Here is a 19,784-nt window from a genome sequence, read left to right on the forward strand (position 1 = left end):
TCACCTGTCTAAGAATTCTGAAATATATATTTCCACTTATCACTGGCGATGAAATGATATGAAACATCTGTCTTGGAGTCCAGCATTACACTTCACGCAGATCCGGGTTGACTTTTCGCCACCAAAGGTACACCTTCTCTGTGTGTTATTTGGCGCAATGTAGTCTTACAGTCTCTGAGCTTCTGCACTTAACCGCTAGGGTCAATCCGTATAAATTCAGACACAGGGATAAATGCGGACAAAACATCGTAAATGCATTTTACGACACACTAAACCTAGCCCCAAGCCTTCAGTGCCTACAGCGCTTTGATTATCATTAAGCATCGTCGTGTTTACATTCGTAACGTCATTTATTATTACTAGCTTAATATGAAGAGCCTCACACCTACTTTGAAAAAGTATAGTCAGATTGTGCCTGAGCAATGACAATCCATTATTCTGTACGAGGAAAGATATATATTTGTATGGTTAAATTTCTTAACTATATAGGAGCATTGACACGCCAAATGTATCACTAGGACAGAACTGCTAGTCAGAACAAGGCATAAACCATGATTTAAAATGGGTTTGACACCGCTTTGTCACGACAATCCTAACGCGCTTGAGTTTAAAACTGTGAATATAACATATAAAAAAGGATGACATTTACACGACCGCATCATAATTTATAACAAAATCTTTTAGAACGCTTCGCATACCCGAAACCATGAGGATGAACAAAACCATTTCGTTGCTATCAACCTATTTAAAATACATTGTCATCAGATCATGTGAAGAGATAAAATACAGGTTTATCACCACCAGGATGAAAATTTAAACTATCGTGCGCTTACTTCCTTAACCAGTTTATTTTTAAGGTCTGAAGAGCAATAATGTGGTTTTACAAATTAATACCTATGTTTTTACTGGCTACGGCAACAGTGAATGGTAATCATATTTAACTTTATATATATATGTGTGTGTGTTTTTTATTAGATGCATCTTATTTTATCACAATATGTAAATATTACATGTCTGTGTTATTATGAAATCGCATTACGGTCGTTTTTATCTTAAATCACTTTTCTTGCATATGGAGTTTATAGATAAATACATGTGAACCTTATTAAGTTGTTAAGATCTTTAATAACTTGTCTACAAGAACAATTCCATAACATTTACTACAAAGATCATAAATTAAACTGTTTTTTTGTTATTGCCCGGAAATTATTATTGATATATCACGAAAAAAAAATAAAGCATCTGTATAAGCGTTTGTGTACGAAATCAGATATAATTTACAATGTTGAACGTGTAATGGCTTTTATTTCAATTTCAATAACCGTTTCTATTTGAACATAAAATATTTTGAATCAAGTTATATAGCATAACATAAATTTATCACCACTTCCTTTATAAGTGGTACATGTATTACGGCCATTTTCATATCAACACGTTGCCCTGAAAGTGTTGATTTTATCGATGATACGGAAGTAAACGAATGGTAAATGAGGTAAGACGTACTTGTAGTATTATATGATGCTAGTCACCGACAAATCACATATACTAGTGAACACGTTGTGTATGTTTATCTAGAAAATAATATATGAAAAATACAAAATTAATCTTTATAAGACAACGATATTGTGCTGTTATTATTTCAATTTATGTTTCCTTGAATACTATATTTGGGTACAAATCACTTAAATGGAAAAACATACATACAAAATATTAAGACAATACATGCGACATTGCATGTCGGGATTTAGGTAAAGTTGATGCTATGAAATATCGTATGAAACAGTAAATGATGTGTTTGTGAAACGCCGTATCCATGCAACTTAGTTTCAAGCACTGTTGCAATTTGTATAATCCGACTAACAACAAGTTGTAACATACGTATTTGGCGCATTTTCTATGTATGCCTCAAATTAAACAAAACAACATTACAATCGGTAAAAAGTTTTAGTTTTCGTATGCCTTATATGCTTGGCTCTGAACTACATCAAACTATTTATTAGAATTATTAGAAGTCCATACCAATCGCATTAAACAAAGAAATCATTACGTTACGAACGTTAATTGGCGGATATGTCAATTCAAAATGCGTGACATTTTATAGACAACGGCATCTAAGAAGTAAGTCACACAGTTAAACATAAAACAATAATTATGTCAAGTGGCAAGTTAGGTTTGAGTGTATCTGTAAAATAACATCCATTTCGTCTAACAATCCAAACGCTCATTAATAAGGCACAAGCCTTACAGGACACCGTATGAAAACAGAAAATGTAAAACAATGTAACGTTCTCGAAGATGATTTCCAATTCGTACTCGAACGCCCAGTTTTTTAAATCGTCTTAGCAAACAATATATATATGTAGGTCAATTGAAATCAGAAACGTGGTCGATATCGAATATCTTTTAAAAAGGCAAAAAAAACTTGAAAATAATTTAATTGCTTGCAGCTTATCAACACCATACGGGGTACCTTTTTCAAATATCCAAAGTTTTGTATGAAGAAATTGCTTTCTCCATATTCCAACTAGCTCTATTCGATTTGTTTGGAGGGTGTACACAAATAGCTCAAACCCAAAATTCAAAAATGATTCGTGTTACTGTTATAAGGAAATATTTACACACATTGATTGCAATATTTGAAAAAGTTTAATTACACATCTATCATGAAATGTCATCACTTCAGTTTTGATCATATTCACAAGTTTATATGATATAATAGAAACGTTGTTGATGATATTCATTATCAATGTTTCTATTATATCATATAAAGTGAATGAAGATAACGTAATAATAGTGCATGCAAATAACGTTGTGAATATACAAATAAATCACATGTGTTAAAATCGCTTCGTCAAACAAACAAATTAAATATTTTCTTGGTTTAGCCCATGAGAAAGGTAAAAGCATTAAAGTTATTAAAACACATATAATGAGCTAAAATGTCATTTTCACTGTGTAAGAATATAAGTTTCAACATTAAGTGTTTATGACTATGTAGTTTAAACTTTAAAGCTATTGTAAAGTTGTTTTTTGTTTTACCCGACGTGTACGAGGCAAATAAATAATACAAATAATCCCTAAAGTCTTTAAACTTCAGGTATCACATTCGGTTGGTCTCAAACGGTCTTTTCATGAACTAAAAACTATATTCGCATAGTTGTTATGATACATTTTACAATCGGAGGAGAAACGTATATCTTATATTTTAGAGATTTTTGAAGGACGAAATCCTTTTCTTTGTGGATAACCATGGTAATTAAAGGGATCTTTTCACGTTTTAGTAAATTGACAAAATTGAAAAAAAGTTGTTTTAGATTCGCAAGTTTTCGTTTTAGTTATGATATTTGTGAGGAAACAGTAATACTGAACATTTACCATGGTCTAATATAGCCATTATATACATCTTTTGACGATTTAAAAACCTGAAAATTATAAAGCGTTGCAACGCGAAACGATTGAATAATTTGGGGAGTTCTGTTTTTGTTTAATTTTGTGAAACTACAAAGATTGCTTATATAGCTTATTTAAACTATAAAATACGTCTCTCATGCATACTTGGCAGGATGACCGAGCAGTCTAATTGGTTTTTACTTCAGGACTCCGGGGGTCACTGGTTCGAGCCCTACTGCGGGCTACTTTTTTTCCTTTTTTAATTTTATTCTTGATGTTTAACTGGAGCTTTTTATATCCAATGTTTATATTTATCAATATAAAGCATTTAACGACAAACTTCAACAAATGCCAAAATCTGTGAAAAGGCCCCTTTTAAGTTTTCAATTTATACATTTTTCTTAAATATTTTTTTAAAATCCAGCCCGAAATAATAATGCAATAGTGTTTTCTTAACTATAACATGAATAAAAGAATATTACACACAAAAGAATTCATAAAGTAATTATTGGTTTTAAAGTATATAAATATTGTTTACTTTTCTGACATATATCATTATTTTTCTAATATTTATTTTCAGTTCCGCCAAATCCGCCCATGATAAACATCAACTCGCCGGAGCCATTCGTCGAGAATTCTGTGATATCATTGACTTGTTCATCTACCGGCGGTAAGCCGACGCCAACAATTTTTTGGCTGCGCAACGGACTATCCATTAATAGTGCCATAGTGACATTTCCCATTAAACCTATGGGTGTGATTTGTAGTCGATTGGCAGTGCAGTTGACACGAAATGATCACCGGGCTAACTATACCTGTGTAGTTTTCAATGTGGCCAATCAATATAAACCACTTGTTAACACAAAGCAATTAAATGTGCAATGTAAGTACAGATGTTAGGTTCTATAAAGATAGATTGATCACAGTTGTATTTTCTTTTTTTAATGAGTTATATATAGTTCATTAAAAATATAAATAATCCATTTTATTATTATGTATTCAAAATATAATAATTCTTCTACATTGCAAAATGATGTTCATCTTTAAATTTCAAAAATAATCATTAAAACTGAAAAGGACATATTCAAATCTAAAAAATAATGAAGGACACATATTATAGTTTTAAATGTCGGAATTTCTTTAAACTGACATTATAACAGTATAATAGTGTATATGACAAAGAAGTCATTAACACGATGTCACGACAAGTCACAGATTTAAATCAAGTAAACAGAAATTAATTTATAAATTTGAAATAACTTTAATCATATTTTTTTTTCCACATTTTGTTTATATGACAGACTCGCCCAGCATTAGTGTCACTCCAACATATTCCCCGTATCGTACGAAGCAGGGTTCTCAAGTGACGATTACGTGCCTTGTGGACGCCAACCCGCCGTATGAATCGCTCACCTGGTACAAAAACAAAGTATCTCAATCAGGTAGAATTTATTCATAAGTTCATTGTTTACAAATGACGTTGACATAATATTAATAGTCAGACAAGGGTTTTCTTAAAGTAAACAATGATTTAATAAATCCTCCACATCATTCGAGTCGAAGCTCCACATCGAAACCTTCACAAAAAAAGCTCATACATAGTGATACTTCGCTTAGGCTTCAAAATAAATTACGTCCGCCTAGCGATCGGGAGGTCACGGATTCGATCCACATTGTTGGGGCTTTCTTTATATGCCCCATATGGACATCAAGTATCGGTTCTAGTCCCATGAAACGGACGCAAGAGCGTCTTAAACAAACCAAAGGCTTTATATGCAATCGAGCTAAAATGAATATACTTGAACTAAATTGAATGACACATAAACACTTTTTGTTAACATTATGATTTAGAAGTTATACACCTTCTCAATTTATAAAGATGATTAATACGCACGTATACTAAGGTATAAATAACGATCATGACTGAGAAAACATTGGTAAATATGATCCGCGCCATGTTGGAAGCTATGCTTAATATATATGACATTTGACACATTTTGGCATAACGCATTTCTTATAATTATGTATGTTGAACATCAAGATAGATCAAATAATGAAGTGGTACGTGTTAATTGCACGTTTGAAACCCAACACAGCTATTCAGATATGCCATTACGTTCTAAAGTCTGCTTCGGTCATTATAATTTTCTTCCAACGAACCCGTGTTGGAGTCAAAGTAAAGGCAAAAAAGATTATTCACAATATTATTTCAAAGTTATTATTACTTAAAGTAAAAAATATATAGAGACTTTTTATAAAAAAACACAACTTTCGTTAATCTGTGAATCAGATTTCAGGACTGGATTTGTAAATTGTATGCTTATTGAATAAAAAAAAACTAAAAGCATTATTTTTACACAGAACAAGTTCAAAGCATTATTATTTGTAGGGCACTATTTTTTATTATTTCGTGGGATCCTCGAGTTTTAAATTAACAAAAAAAGGCATCAGAAAATAACCGACGCAAAGTCCTTATGTTCAAAAATCAGTCAAAAAGTCCACAAATGTACGTTTCAATGAAAACATAGGTTTTGGACAATCCACGAAATGTCATGCCGATGAATATACATGAATTAACAGTATTCCTTAAACACAGGCAGATGTATTTGTAAAACTACTCTCGACATGCAATATACTTTTTTCTTATGAATGCTTAATTGTATAAGTAGTCTCTTAGATAAGTGTTTTTGTTAATAGCTCATATTTACCCTGCCGATAAACTCAGTTGCAGGAATTTGTGACTTGGTAAACTGACTGTAGTGATGATTGACTTGAAGTACTGTTTTAAACGGCGAACGAACACATGTCTCTTTATATTGATTATTATTGTTTTCATATATCGATTATTCCAATTATGATGCATTATATGATTCTTGATTACAGTGAAGTTTACGACGCTTACATTCCCATCTGTAAAGAAAGAAGACCAAGGAACGTACACGTGTAAGGCAGCAAACCAAGTGTCAGGAAAACGATACGAGGCCAACGCATCGGTTACGCTTGATGTGTTGTGTTAGTACGCGCGATATTGTTTAGTTGAGATATTATGGCCTAAACACTTTTTTCTAAATATTGCAAATATCATATTATCGCAATAAACAGTCACAGTTTGCAAAACATATATTTATGTTCGATACACAATTTCTACAGTTGTTGAAAGTGGAGAATAGCGGAGAATGTAAAATGCTTATAACTTCTTACACTTTCTCTTTCAATAGTTTAGTGTTGTGCTTATCACTCAAAACTATGTTTAATATATCTGCAGATCCCCCAGAGATAACCGCGCCAAGTTCCGTTGTCGTGGATATCTTCAAACAAGTAAATCTTTCGTGTGCCGTGATTTCCAACCCTCCTCCCACTGAAGTTCGATGGGAAAAAATCAGCGATGCGATCTCGTACAACGGTCCAAACTTTGTGTTTTCTGCGACCAAGGCCTCCACGGGGAATTATACATGCACGGCCACAAATCGACTGGAACCGTCTGATGGAACGGCGGAATATGTCTCTACCAAACGCTACACCACACTCTGGATACGATGTTTGTAGCCCGAGCTTGTCTTATTTAATACTTTAGGACTAATGTTTGGTTAAAACTAAATTGTCAGCTCTCAGAAATACATTTTATGACACATATGTTTCTTAAAATAAAATGCATGTTACAAAACCCAATAGCATAAAACAAATACCTGACAGACAACTAAACCACTTATAAATTACGAATAGTATAAGATATAAAATTCATTTTTTATGTGCTAACATATGAGAAAGTATAAATTGTTGTCTTAGTTTCTTTACTAATCGTGAAGAAACTTTATGACAAATCTAAGAATAACAACTATCATACATGCTCAGCTCCAAATGTTTTATTCATAGACATTTTTTTTTCATTTTTGAAATTTATTTGGTAATTTAATTGAACGAATGTTTCAGACCCGCCTAGTAGTGCCACTATACAACCAGTAGCAGATGTTAAGAAGGGTCAATCGTTGACCTTGACCTGTGGCATGAGCGATCCTGGCTATCCTGCGCCAGAATTCCGGTGGTGGCGGGCTCACATCCCGGGTAGAGTCATCTATACGTCACCGAACCCGACGTTTACGATAAGTCAAGCCCGACTGGCGGATAACGGGAACTACACATGCCAGGCGAGCAATGAAATTGGCGTAGGAGCACCAAGCACTGTCACTGTGGAAGTAAACTGTGAGAATCATACTAACTTTAATCCTTTTAAGTTTAATTCGATTGCATCAAAAGTGTTAGGCGCATTGAACCATTATAAAGCCATCTCTATGGTAACAAGATAATTATTGATGCAAAGCATCAAAGGGCGTCCGTTATTTCAGTGTAAAAGGCACTCAATGAAGTTACATGGAACGATTGTTTTCTACTGTAAATATTAATATATTAGCCGATTATTTTAAACAAAATAGAAAAAGATACTGGTATAACCATTATCTTTGATTTTGTGTTATAACCCCCAAATAACCATTATTTTATGATGTTGTGTTATAACCCCAAAATAACCATTATCTATATTTTGTGTTGTAACTCCCAAATATTTCATAGTTCATTTTATTTACATTGGTTTCCTTTTTTACTGGTATCCGTGTGCAGTTTTCATTAATAGAACAGAACTGTGTAGATTTTAAAAAATCTGCTTTATCGTAAGCGTAATTTCATATTTTTCTCAACTTCAAGGGGAGATGATTCTGAACTTATTCTTACGTTGCTCATTTACGATAGGGGTTGAGTACTCATTGATATGAAAATACTGTAAAAGTTTGGGGAAAAAATTGAATGAAAACTGTAAATTGTATAAAGAAGCTGCATTTCACAATACTTTGAAATTCAGTAAAAGATCATAATAGATTTATTGCTCCGATATTCATAATTTTCAATAGGGTTCGAGTAATACTGATATAAAAACACTTAACAAGTTTGGAAAGATTCAGACGAAAGTTGTGAAATCTTCTAAACAAGTGGAAATTGTTTATTTTGTCAAATTTAATAGAAAAAAATCTGGACTTATTGTCGCGAGGTTTCTCATTTTAAATGAAGCAAAAATGCTCATTGATATGAAGACACTGTAAGTTTGAAAGAATCTGATGAAAAATGTTGACATAATCACCTAACCAAGCAGTTTTTCACTCTTATTTTTAAATTCAAAGATACATAATTCTGGACTTATGGTCCGATATTGCTCATATAGAGTTTGGGTTGGGTCCTCATTGATAAAAGACCTGTGAAAGTTTGGTAACAATCGGATAAACATTTTGGACTTCGAACAAGGATTTCAAAATTTTTCAAATTCTAAGGAAGATAACTATGAACGTAATGGTCGGATAATACTTTAGGGCCCATACCACCTGGTTAGTAATACGTGTCGCGCTACGCGCTCTATATGTGGTTCTTAAAAAAAAACTCCGAGAAGTGCTTGACTCTATGGAAACGGGTTGCAGGGACACAGCTCCTGCTTGATAAGCGGCTGCTTCCTTTATCGCAACTCATTGTTACAATCAATAATACGTGTCGGGCTTCGCGCTCTATATGTGGTAGGGATAGGCCTATGATAGACAACCATAAAAATACATTGATAATAGATGTGTTGTTTGCATTTATTTGTTAATATAAAAACACGTGTATTTTTTATAAGATATTTAAGTGATGTAAGACATTTTAATTAACGTTGTCACCACGTTGCATCCATTAATTTTAATAAAAATGTCCAATTGTAGTAGAATGGATTTTAAAATGTCTACATAAAATAAAGCTTTATTATATTTATTAACCTGACTGTCCGCCGTCAAACTGTTCCGTTCGTGCTGGAACCCGGGATTGAACCGGGGGCCTTTAGATGACTGTTGCGTAAACAACTTCAGTCTAACGCTCTCCCAACTGAGCTATTCCGGCTGACATTCACTTATGTACTGCTATTTGGTGAAGTTGTGTATAGCGATCGTTATTATATGTCTATTAATAAACTAAAACATTTTACGTTTTCGTACCACTACGCCTTCCAATAAACTCGCTTGCGCGATAGGTCTTCAAATATCGTACTACATTAATTCTCCACTAAATAAGCAAATTAGAAAAACCACAAAATAAATATATATGTTGATTATGTTTTGTTTTTATACTAAACAACATTTGTTTTTATACAAAACCAGAAAGTTTCGCGTATTTGCCCAGTCCTTGTGATCTTTCCCCTGTGATCAGTTGTGGATCATTTATTAATTAAAACAATTAGCTTTGCATTATTGGCAATTAATGTTGTAATAAATGTAATAGGCACAAATGCAATACTTCTTTACACTAATTTACACGAAAAATCACCACTATGCAAGATATTCTTAAAACAAAAATATATACATTGATCCGTAAAATAACTTCTCCTCCCATAAGCGAAAAAAATGCATTACATACTACTCGCCGCCCTCCAGGGCGACGCCAATAACGGGTACTTAGGAATCATATTGCATTGAAAGCCGAAGGCTAATTGAGACATTATCGGGCCCCCTAGTCATGATTATTAGTGAAGATCGCGCGCAAAGCGTCGTACAATTCTATAAACGCATTCTATGCATTATTATGGATATTATAATTTTGGAACCTACTTCTTATGAAATTGATAAACGACATCTCTCTGTGTAAAATTTATGACAGCTGCACCAGTGTTTGTTGGATCGATGCCGTCTGACGGTTCGTTAACAGTTCCCATCACTCAGTCAAACGTCGTTTTGGAACATCGAATCGAGGGACGGCCAAAACCTAATGTGGTATGGTTCAAAGATTTCGTGTCTATCGCTTCGTTGACCAATCTGTATTCGGAAATAACTGAGAACGGTTACACTCAGTTTAAATACACCGTCACGACCAGAATCAAGTTCATTGGTAAGCCTCGTTATTCTTCTTTTCAAAACCTCATAGACTAACTCTTAAGTCAGTCAATATGAACCATTTACAATCAAATCTTCCTTTGGTCCATTTCCAACCTATTGCTAAAAATCTGTTGTATGGCATTTAGATCTTTATAATTTTCAAGATGATATAAATCATTATTATCGAACACAAACATTAAATGCAGTACTCCAAAATATATGTGTTTATATGTGTAATAAGATGGTCAGTTGAATTATTTACAAACAGATGTAAAGCTGTAAAAATACAATTTTATGTTTGAAAGCAATAGCTGTAGACAGTTTCTGAAGTTAACAAGAAGAACAACTAAGTTTGTTTTGTAAATTGAATTTTCTCCCTTATACTTCTAAATTGTGCATGTTAAGTTCCAGTTACTCGGAATGAGAAAAAAAATCGCATTCGTGACTTCATTATGTAGATGTCATGTATCGAGACAAAGTTTTCATTTGCATTTATGGTCTGCTGTGTGAAGGAAAAGGTCACAAACCACAGGTTTGCGTATGTTTTATGGGGTTTTGCGTGTCTTAATTTTTTTTTTAAATCTTTAATTCGTTTTTATGTTTGTTAACAGGTTCCGCTCGTGACCAGAACCGCCTACAGATTGATGACATCGGTAACTATACTTGTGTGGTGTGGTCTGCAGCAACTTCCCAACAGCAGTCGCGGAACGTACGTTTGTCAGTTGGGTGTAAGGACCTAGATTTTCAATTTGAAGTCAAGCATCTTCGTGATACGAAACTTTGATATTTTTTATTGTCAATTACTCACAAAATGCAGCCTAATGTACATAAGGACCTAACAACTTGAAGGGATAACACAATTAGTCATATGTCACGATTCTTATGCTTGAGTAGGATTGCAGCTATTGTTCTAGCTAGTAAACTTGATTACTTATGTAATCAAAGCGCTGACATGCATTAAGCCCTGTTTTCCCTGAAAGCAGCCAATATGTACAGATTTTAATGATAAACACTAGACTGGCCGTTGTCGTCTTACAAGCTGGTAAATACACTCACTATAGTAGTAAATGCAGACGCTCCTAAGCATTCGTCGTCTGCAGTGCAGACAGGCAGCGGTAATTGTTCCTAGCATAGTGAGTTACGGTTCTTAGCGTAGCAAAGGCTTCTAAGCTCATACTGATTTGCAAAACATGCTCTGTAAATTTAGTCGTGAGCTAACGCTCACAACTAAAAATTGTGATTTTTCAGCTATACGCATATTTTGTGTGTTACAGTCGAGCCGTTGATCACGTCGAATGCGCGAGTGTCCGCTCAACTTGGGCAGAAGACGACCCTGACATGTATAGCCAATGCAAATCCACCACCATTATTCGTCTGGAGCCAAAATGAAAAGGTAAGACCTAATTTAAATAAACGAGTGGTACTGTTCACTATTTTGAACAGTGCGTCACTCAGTATTGTTACATTTATTCCCGGGAATACATTGACATTACATTTAAATTATTAAGTCATTTTAAACAGTTTGGTATTGTTATCGATCTTTTTAATTTTCAGAATCAATGAAAGAAACGTTCAAAATGTGTTATTGTCAAATTCATCTAATATCGCCACGGTTATTTTAGAGCTTAATATTTGTTCATAAAGCAAAGGTTCTTCAAATATATTTTTTAATGAACTAAAATATATTCTTTAGAAGGCTTCCATTTTTTGTTTGTAGCTCCTTTAGTTGATGGTCTGTGTCCCGCGAACGTTTGTGGAGCGAACAACTTGCTCATTATTTTTCTCAAGCAAATAAATTGTTTGTTTTGCTTCAGGTGCTTGCCAACACGTCTAGAAAACTTCAATGGCAGGAGTCCACGGGAGTTATAGCCGAGTTCAGAGGCATCTTAGAAATACAGTCGCTGAGCGTTGGGGATTTCGGCCAGTACGACTGTCAGGTCACAAACAACAAGGGGCAGACCACTGCGTCCGTTCAACTGTCTAGGAAATGTAGGAACACTTGGGTGACTTTGATTTGCCATTACAAACTACCTGGACCAAATATAAACATTTTATGCAGCTGCATTCAACTTATATATTTCTCATTCTAAAGTAAACACATCTCATCTGATCGTTAGAAACTAACAACGATACACATTTTAGGCAATTATGATAGTTTCAGATAATTCAAATTGATGTTTCGTTCATTTCGAAAGGAAAGTCCGTTTTGTATTCAGATTTGAAGGTTTTAAACATTAGTGTTGTATAAGACAATTTGCAATGAATCGTTTTTCTCTCCGGTAATACAAATCATTTGTAAAATAATGATTATAATGATACAAAGGCATACTTAATGTAGCAATACTGTAAATACAATGTTGTTGTACATGGTATATACGTTCTTTTTGTTTCTACATTTGAATGGTGCATGTAACAAAATAATGTCATTTGAAAAATTTTGAATTTTGAAAATTTATCAATGGTTAAGCTTTTGCTAAATTCTATATCATGTACTGACAAATGTATACTCGCTGCTATTCAATTCTACGATTATTTATTTATGGTAATCTGTCCGAATTGAGAGGTATCTGATAGATACATGTAGGTTGTAAGCGTGAGCTATTCATGGGATTATACATTAAAGCCACACACCTTGAAATGAAATACATCGCATAATAAATTTAAGTATAAATAATAAACATATTTTTTATCTATGCCAATTAGAATATATCGGGTGGTTACAAGGTAGAAATACGTCTTTTTGCACTTTAAAACTTAACAATAATTGCGTTTTTCGAAATGGACGTGTACGTCTTGATATCCTTCTTTCGGTTTTAAAAGCGGTACCGTTTGAAAAATAATACATTACTTGCTAACTAGGCTATAGATGTACTTGTATATATGCCAATTAGAATATATCTGGTGGTTACAAGGTAGAAATCCGTCTTTTTGCGCGTTTAAACTTTTTAATAATCGCGTTTGTCGAAATGGACGAATGCGTATAGAAATCCTACTTTCGATTTTAAAATAAAAAAAATATATAATAAATTACTTGCTAACTAAGTTTTAGATTTAGTGACAATTTTGCACACTTTCAAATTGCATATATATGTATTGATTAACATGTATTTTATTTCAAGGTGTGTGGCTTTAAATACAGTACACCTGCTAGTGTGGTATTTATGTTTGAGAAAGCGACAGATTTGCAAAACGTGTTTGATCAGAGACTTTGCTGTAAACTGGAAAATAAGTTAACACGATAAATTACCATGCAAACTGGTCGTGTGTTGGCATCGGATACAATTGGTGGCATACTATTAATATGGGAAAAAAAGATTCCACAAATTAAAAATGACAAATGTTGTTTATATCTTAGCAATTTTGAAACATAGATAAATGTCAAACTAGAGTAACTTAAGAGTAAATATAGCTAATATATGTTTAAAGTTTGAATGAGTTCTGTAAAGCCGTTGATTCATAGCTTATCATTAGGCAGTTATTTTACACTAGCTTGGACGCCGACGGTGAGGACGGGACGAGAAAAATAATATTCATTTAATCAAAAAGTGGAGAAAGACTGTGTTGTTGAAATATGTAAATAAGTAAAAATGTTATGATAGGTAATTGCATGTGCATGTATTAACATATAAGTGCCTCACTACCCGTTTAAAGCGAGTATATGCGATTTTGTCAAACATTAATGAATTATATAAAATGTGTAAAAAACTTATATATATATATTTCAATATAAAATAAAATAAAAGTTCAGAACATGTGTCGAAAAATGCGAAATAAGCCAGATATTTAATTCTGAAATCGAAAACGGCTGTACAGTCGAATTCGCCAGCATGTATATCATTCATGTACGCTGTGAATCTAAACTTAGTTTAACGGTTCATTTTAAATTCCTGCAACGATACATATTCATACGACACACGAACACTAGCTCTGGTCCTAATAAAAAGACGAATGCTTCGGTTATTGTAGGAAAATATGTTCGTAACAATCTGCTCGGGGCGCTAATTTGTCTTTGCTGCGTTTTATGAGATTCGTATTTTATGTATAATTTTGCTTGCCTAGTTTGTGTTATTGTAACATATTTTATCAATATATTACAATTTAACACATATAAAACATCGTATAATCTCGCTTTAACTTTTTAAGTATGTGACATTATGTTTTCTGTTTAAGCTGAAAGTTACTATGAGGGCACCACCACTGCGTGGAAGGATGTCACGTGCAATTTAGGAGAACCGCAGCTCAAATATCTTAACGGAGTTTTAGAAGTTAACGAAACATTGTCAAATAACGATGACGTTTGGATTGGTTACATCTATGCAAAGGTTCCATTTTAACTATTGGGTATGAAATACATTTTCATATTAGAATTGAACGCTTTTGGTGTAAATAAAAATTAATATAGTTAGTAAAATTGAGATGAATATGCATTTTGATAATTTTTTAATCAAAGTAAGTGAATAATACCATATGAAATTTATGGACGCCTTTTTTTCAAAAATTAATTGTCAATAATTCGATTGTTATACACGTTCTTCAATGATAAATAGTTATACGGTTATTAAAAAGGTTGTGCAAGTCTACAGAGCGAGAACGGAGAGTACGTAGCAAAAATTGGTGATTGCTTCACAATCTGTAGAGGTGGAAAATTCGGAATTCAACGGAAAAGTACTGAGGTACACATTAATTTTTTTCTTTAGTATTCCAAACACGGTTCGGCTTTTAAAGTTCGATTCTAATATGCATTAAGAATGGTTAAAAGAACAAAGTAAAACTCACAATTACGCAAAATGATAACACAAAGAACAAAAATAACAATATTAAAAGGATAACACTTGTTTATGCTTATTTTTGGTGTATTTAAGCAGTCAGGTTTGCTTTGCATCTGCGTCATGGGATCTTTGGAAAAAAATGAAACGAGTTGCAAAGGGGGCGACAAAAACTTTCTTTGCAATAACTGTTATGAGATTTACACCAATATAAACGGTAAGTGGTGTTAAATCGTTAAAAGTCATTCAGTTGTTAAGAACAAACTCTATTGAGGAACGAACGCGTTTGCATGTCAACCTTAACTTAAAGTTTTTATTAATTTATTTTTCTGACTAAGGTTTACTAACAAAACACGAAAGTTTAATAAACAAACCTAGGGAAATTGTATTATGTATTGAAATGGTACACGAGGGAATCGTCGTTCAATAAAAACCCGCTATATTTGTATGGACATAATGCTTTTTTACGGTCGAAATTTTGTTCAAACCAGATAAAAGAGATATTGATTGTTATATCAACTTGTATCAAATTACAAGGGAAAAGCTTTATCGCAAACAAAAAACAACAACAACAGCGTCATTAGGTTAAATTATACACATTAGCAAAATGCAATATGTTCTTTCCAAAGTGAACGCATCAAAAGTCGTTGGCTCTGGTAATAAACCCGATGGAGATTGTCTGACGTATTATTACCCGCATTTTGAGTGGCAACCGTGTACAAGAACAGATAACATACTTTCCATGTGTAGCAATGCGACATATTCAGGTATTATTTGGTTTGTTTTACCAAACTGTATGGTCTAAATGATTATACTTAACTTGTGATTCTATAACTAAATGGTGCAAGTTTTGTTTTGATAACGGATGAAACCATTCATTAGCGGCGCCTACTATTTATAGTAATCGTTCCGGAAATTTCGGAGAGTTAAACGCACGAGGTACCACACTGTAAACACTTCTATTCACTAATTCGAAATGCAAACCATATTGTTATTACTCGGCAAAGTGTACCAGGCAATAAACATAACGAATGAGTTACGGATACGATTAATGTATCAGTTTCAGAACTTAAAGCGATTTAAATCGAAATAATAATACTGAAAGGGCCCCATTTAACTCGTTCAAAACATGAACGAACATAAATAAGTGAACATATATCAAATAATCAAAGTGTGTAAGTTATGCTAGTGGTGTTCATGAGTGCCAGGTTAAGTAGATGCTATACCAACATGTGTTGCAGTTGTATGCGTTACATGTCAGTCCGATTCTCGTTTCATACATAAAGCAACTCGCATAAGCGATGTAATTTCTATTGTTATTTTTGTCCTGCTGGTTATAAGAGCATTAACTTACACGTACAGATAAATTATTTCTTAGTTTTCGAAGCGTCTTTCATTTTGTGCATTTCGACTTAAGCAACAAGTTTATTATTAAGTACTAAGCTATTGAGCAAGACGTTATGTTTAAAAGTTAGTATATGATAAGATGTTATGTGTAAGCACATATTGATATAGGTTTCAAATATCATTATAACCATCGTTTATATATTTGGAGACCTGACAGCAACAGCTTTCATAGTTCATCATGGAAGCGTTGACTGGTCGGTTGGGAATAAATTATGCTTGACAAATGGACGGCATCCATCATTTGAACGCAGCATAACACATGCCGGCTTTGGTGACCCTCAACAACAATACTACTGGACTGGAATTTTCAGAGCAAATATTCTGATAAAACTTTCTTTGAAAGGTTTGATAATTTATTAAGTAAAACTTTGACTTTAGAAGAAGCATTTAAGTCAGCTGCACATAAAGAGAGGTGATTTAAACGAATTTCATTTTGAAATGCAATCAGTTTATTTTAAGCATAAGCCATTTATGCATGCGTTTGTGAATCGTGCAATCACTATTGATTTTTAACAGGTTGAAAGGTATTACAAAGAAAAGATATGTGAAGTTTTTATTTGCTTAATTATTGAATTTCTATGTTGTAGACTGCTTTACCCGATTTTCAACAGACAATTATGTTTATGCGAACAGAAAAAGCATACTGCTTTGGGTTGCAGACACTAATGTCACCAAAAGAGCGCTTTGTGTAACAGGTAAACACGATTGCCATGATTTGAGATATGTGAATATAATATAGTTAGTGTTTTTCACATTTGTATAAGTTATAAAACTATGTACACCCGTTTTGTCTAATTCGATGTAATATTCCTTATCGCCAAACATGAGAAGAAAAAAATGATTGCTAACAACTTTGCAAATTAATATATCAGGAAAACTATTTGGCTTTACATTTATATTGAGTCTATGTACGTGTTATTATTGTATCGCCATAATAAGACATTTTTAACAAACGGTGTTATTAAGATTCCATGAACAAATATTTGAAGGGGTTTGTTTTCTACTCGTCCATAACTGCATATCTTAATCAACAGAAGTAAACCGATTACAACACCCTGTGTGTTTGGTTTTACTCCATTAATTCGCGACCGTCTAATCAACGCGTTCAGATACTAGGCGTTGGTGATATGCTCAAGATCTCATAATGTATTATCCGCTCAAAGACCAGAACATGTATAACCCATAAGAGTTCAATTCTGTCAAGTTTTTTAATTTCATTATGTTGATATACGCGTTTGTATTTAAAATATAAAGCTGTGGACCATTTAGAATCAGTGCGTACTTCAACAATGATCATGAAACAGTACAGTGTACTACAGAGAATGGTAGTATTACTGAATTGTTTCCAATACTGACTATGGCAATACTAATTATTTTTTTTAATCTAACAAGGATCTGAAAGCACTGCTAGACACCCAGAAACGTCAAAGTATACCACAGAAGTAACACGCGCATATTCCGCATCAACATATTCCGAGACCAGTGTGTTCCTACCCAAAGTAATTTCACTTAACGTTTCATCGACAGATGGCTCTAACCTCAGATTGCAAACGTCACAAATGTGCCCGGAATTTGTTACGGACTATTCATCTCCAACTAGAATCGACGGCAAAATTGAAGGAAATAAGCACACAAACTCGGAAAGTATGTCTTTGCTTCGTAACTTCCTGTACCGACACATTTTGCGTTTAAAAAGTGCACTGTTAATTTCATTTCCAATAAAAATATCTTAAAATGTATACGGATAAAAATTGACATTATTTTCACTGTAAAAATATTAGGGTTTCATAACTTTAGTCAAGTTCATGTTGGAGAAAGGATGATATTAATTGCATCTACGAATAGTTTACGGTACTTGCGGTATATAACTCTGATTATTTTTCGCTTTATTTAAAATGCAATCACTAGATATAACAAAATCATGATTATTTTACCGTACGTTAATTTGGTCGGTATACTGTTCGCAAGACAAAACGATGTTCAAAACATGTATTGTTACGTATTTGGAAATAAGGTATTTTGATGGCTATTTTTAGAGTCACCTACCGTAGGAGTAGCGATCGGTGTTTCTGTCGGTTTCCTGTTTCTTGTTGGAGGAGCCGTAGGCATGGTTTTGCTCAAAAGAAGGTATGCTTTATAATATGGCAGCCGGTTTTGTTAAAGGGAATTATATGTGATACCCAATGGTATTATACGAATCAGTTATTGTCCTTTCTCTTTAACCCGTTTGTCATTTATCATTAATTTAAATTTTAGTGCTAGATCTTTACTATCAATATAGCTATTTTCCGTACTAAATTGTATTTTTGCAGATATATATATAAACATGATTAAATGTATTTCAGAGGAATGTTGCCTTGCAATCGGAAAACAGGAAACAATACATCGTCAACAGAAGAAACTTCATTCAGAGAAAATATGACTTATAATAAAAGCATTGAGAACAAGGTGGCGAACCATACTTATTTTATCCTAGAGAAATGTGAGCAAGCTATTAGCAACAACGCTGAGCATTGCAATGAATCCAATGAAGCAAATATGGAGGATGATTATACTACAATACATGAGACAGAGGAACCTTATGAGCACGTGAAAGATGAGAGCAGTTACTATGATCACACAACCAATGCCTTACCATCAGAATCTGATGCCAGAAAACCTGATAATGTATACAATAAACACAAGATAGACCGACTAGGGGACAATGTCCATGGACAGAGACACGGGCAGAGCGTGTTCCTAAGTTCAGAAGACGACTGCGATACAACTGCAGCAGTAGTGACCCATGGGATGGATGACGATAGTGGCTATAATCATATACCACGCACTGCTTATAAAGCATATGCCACTGATGATAATATCAAAGGCGATGAAGGGGGCAACTACGATGCCATTAATAATGTGAAGTTCAAAGTCTCCCGATCAGACAGATCTGACCATGCACACGTTAACACAGACCGAATAAAATAAGATCGCTACAGACAACTTCAATAATAAGTTTTAATATATTTTGATTCATATTATTCATTCTGTATGTGTATATATACACGCATATATAATGTATTTGGATATGTTCCTGTTGCAGCTGTCGATTTGAGAACAAAATACGCGTTTTAAAGAATCATATTTGCTTTATCGCAAAAGAAAGTCTGTGCATGCCAATTGGGTTATATAACGTAACGGATTTTTTTTATGAAAGCCTTTATTTAAAATCTCATTTTATGTTTTAAGCGGAGGTCAACGATCGTGTCAACGGAAAGATTTATTAGAGACAACTGCTTTATTAAAATTATGTTTTGCTGGGGGGGGGTGGCAAAAAAATCGTCCAAAGTTGATCACTTTG

General features: G+C 33.6%; 1 protein-coding gene across 2 annotated transcripts; it reads left to right on the forward strand.

Annotated features, from left to right (window-relative positions):
- Positions 1-832: 832 nt before the first annotated feature.
- Positions 833-15,161, forward strand: LOC127831703 (hemicentin-1-like). Of its 2 annotated transcripts, none has more exons than XM_052356731.1 (13): positions 833-927; positions 3,971-4,273; positions 4,692-4,832; positions 6,274-6,402; positions 6,656-6,928; positions 7,321-7,590; positions 10,054-10,281; positions 10,880-10,996; positions 11,543-11,661; positions 12,083-12,257; positions 14,439-14,609; positions 14,835-14,941; positions 15,131-15,161. In XM_052356731.1, exons 1-11 carry the CDS (start codon positions 873-875, stop codon positions 14,600-14,602), a joined length of 1,974 nt encoding a protein of 657 aa, XP_052212691.1. In that variant the 5' UTR covers positions 833-872; the 3' UTR covers positions 14,603-14,609; positions 14,835-14,941; positions 15,131-15,161. The 2 variants fall into 2 exon arrangements, with proteins under 2 accessions (XP_052212691.1, XP_052212693.1); XM_052356733.1 differs by having other exon boundaries at positions 3,971-4,060.
- Positions 15,162-19,784: the final 4,623 nt, after the last annotated feature.

The sequence above is a fragment of the Dreissena polymorpha genome, chromosome 5 (assembly GCF_020536995.1).
Source record: "Dreissena polymorpha isolate Duluth1 chromosome 5, UMN_Dpol_1.0, whole genome shotgun sequence".
Taxonomy (NCBI): Eukaryota; Metazoa; Mollusca; class Bivalvia; order Myida; family Dreissenidae; genus Dreissena; species Dreissena polymorpha.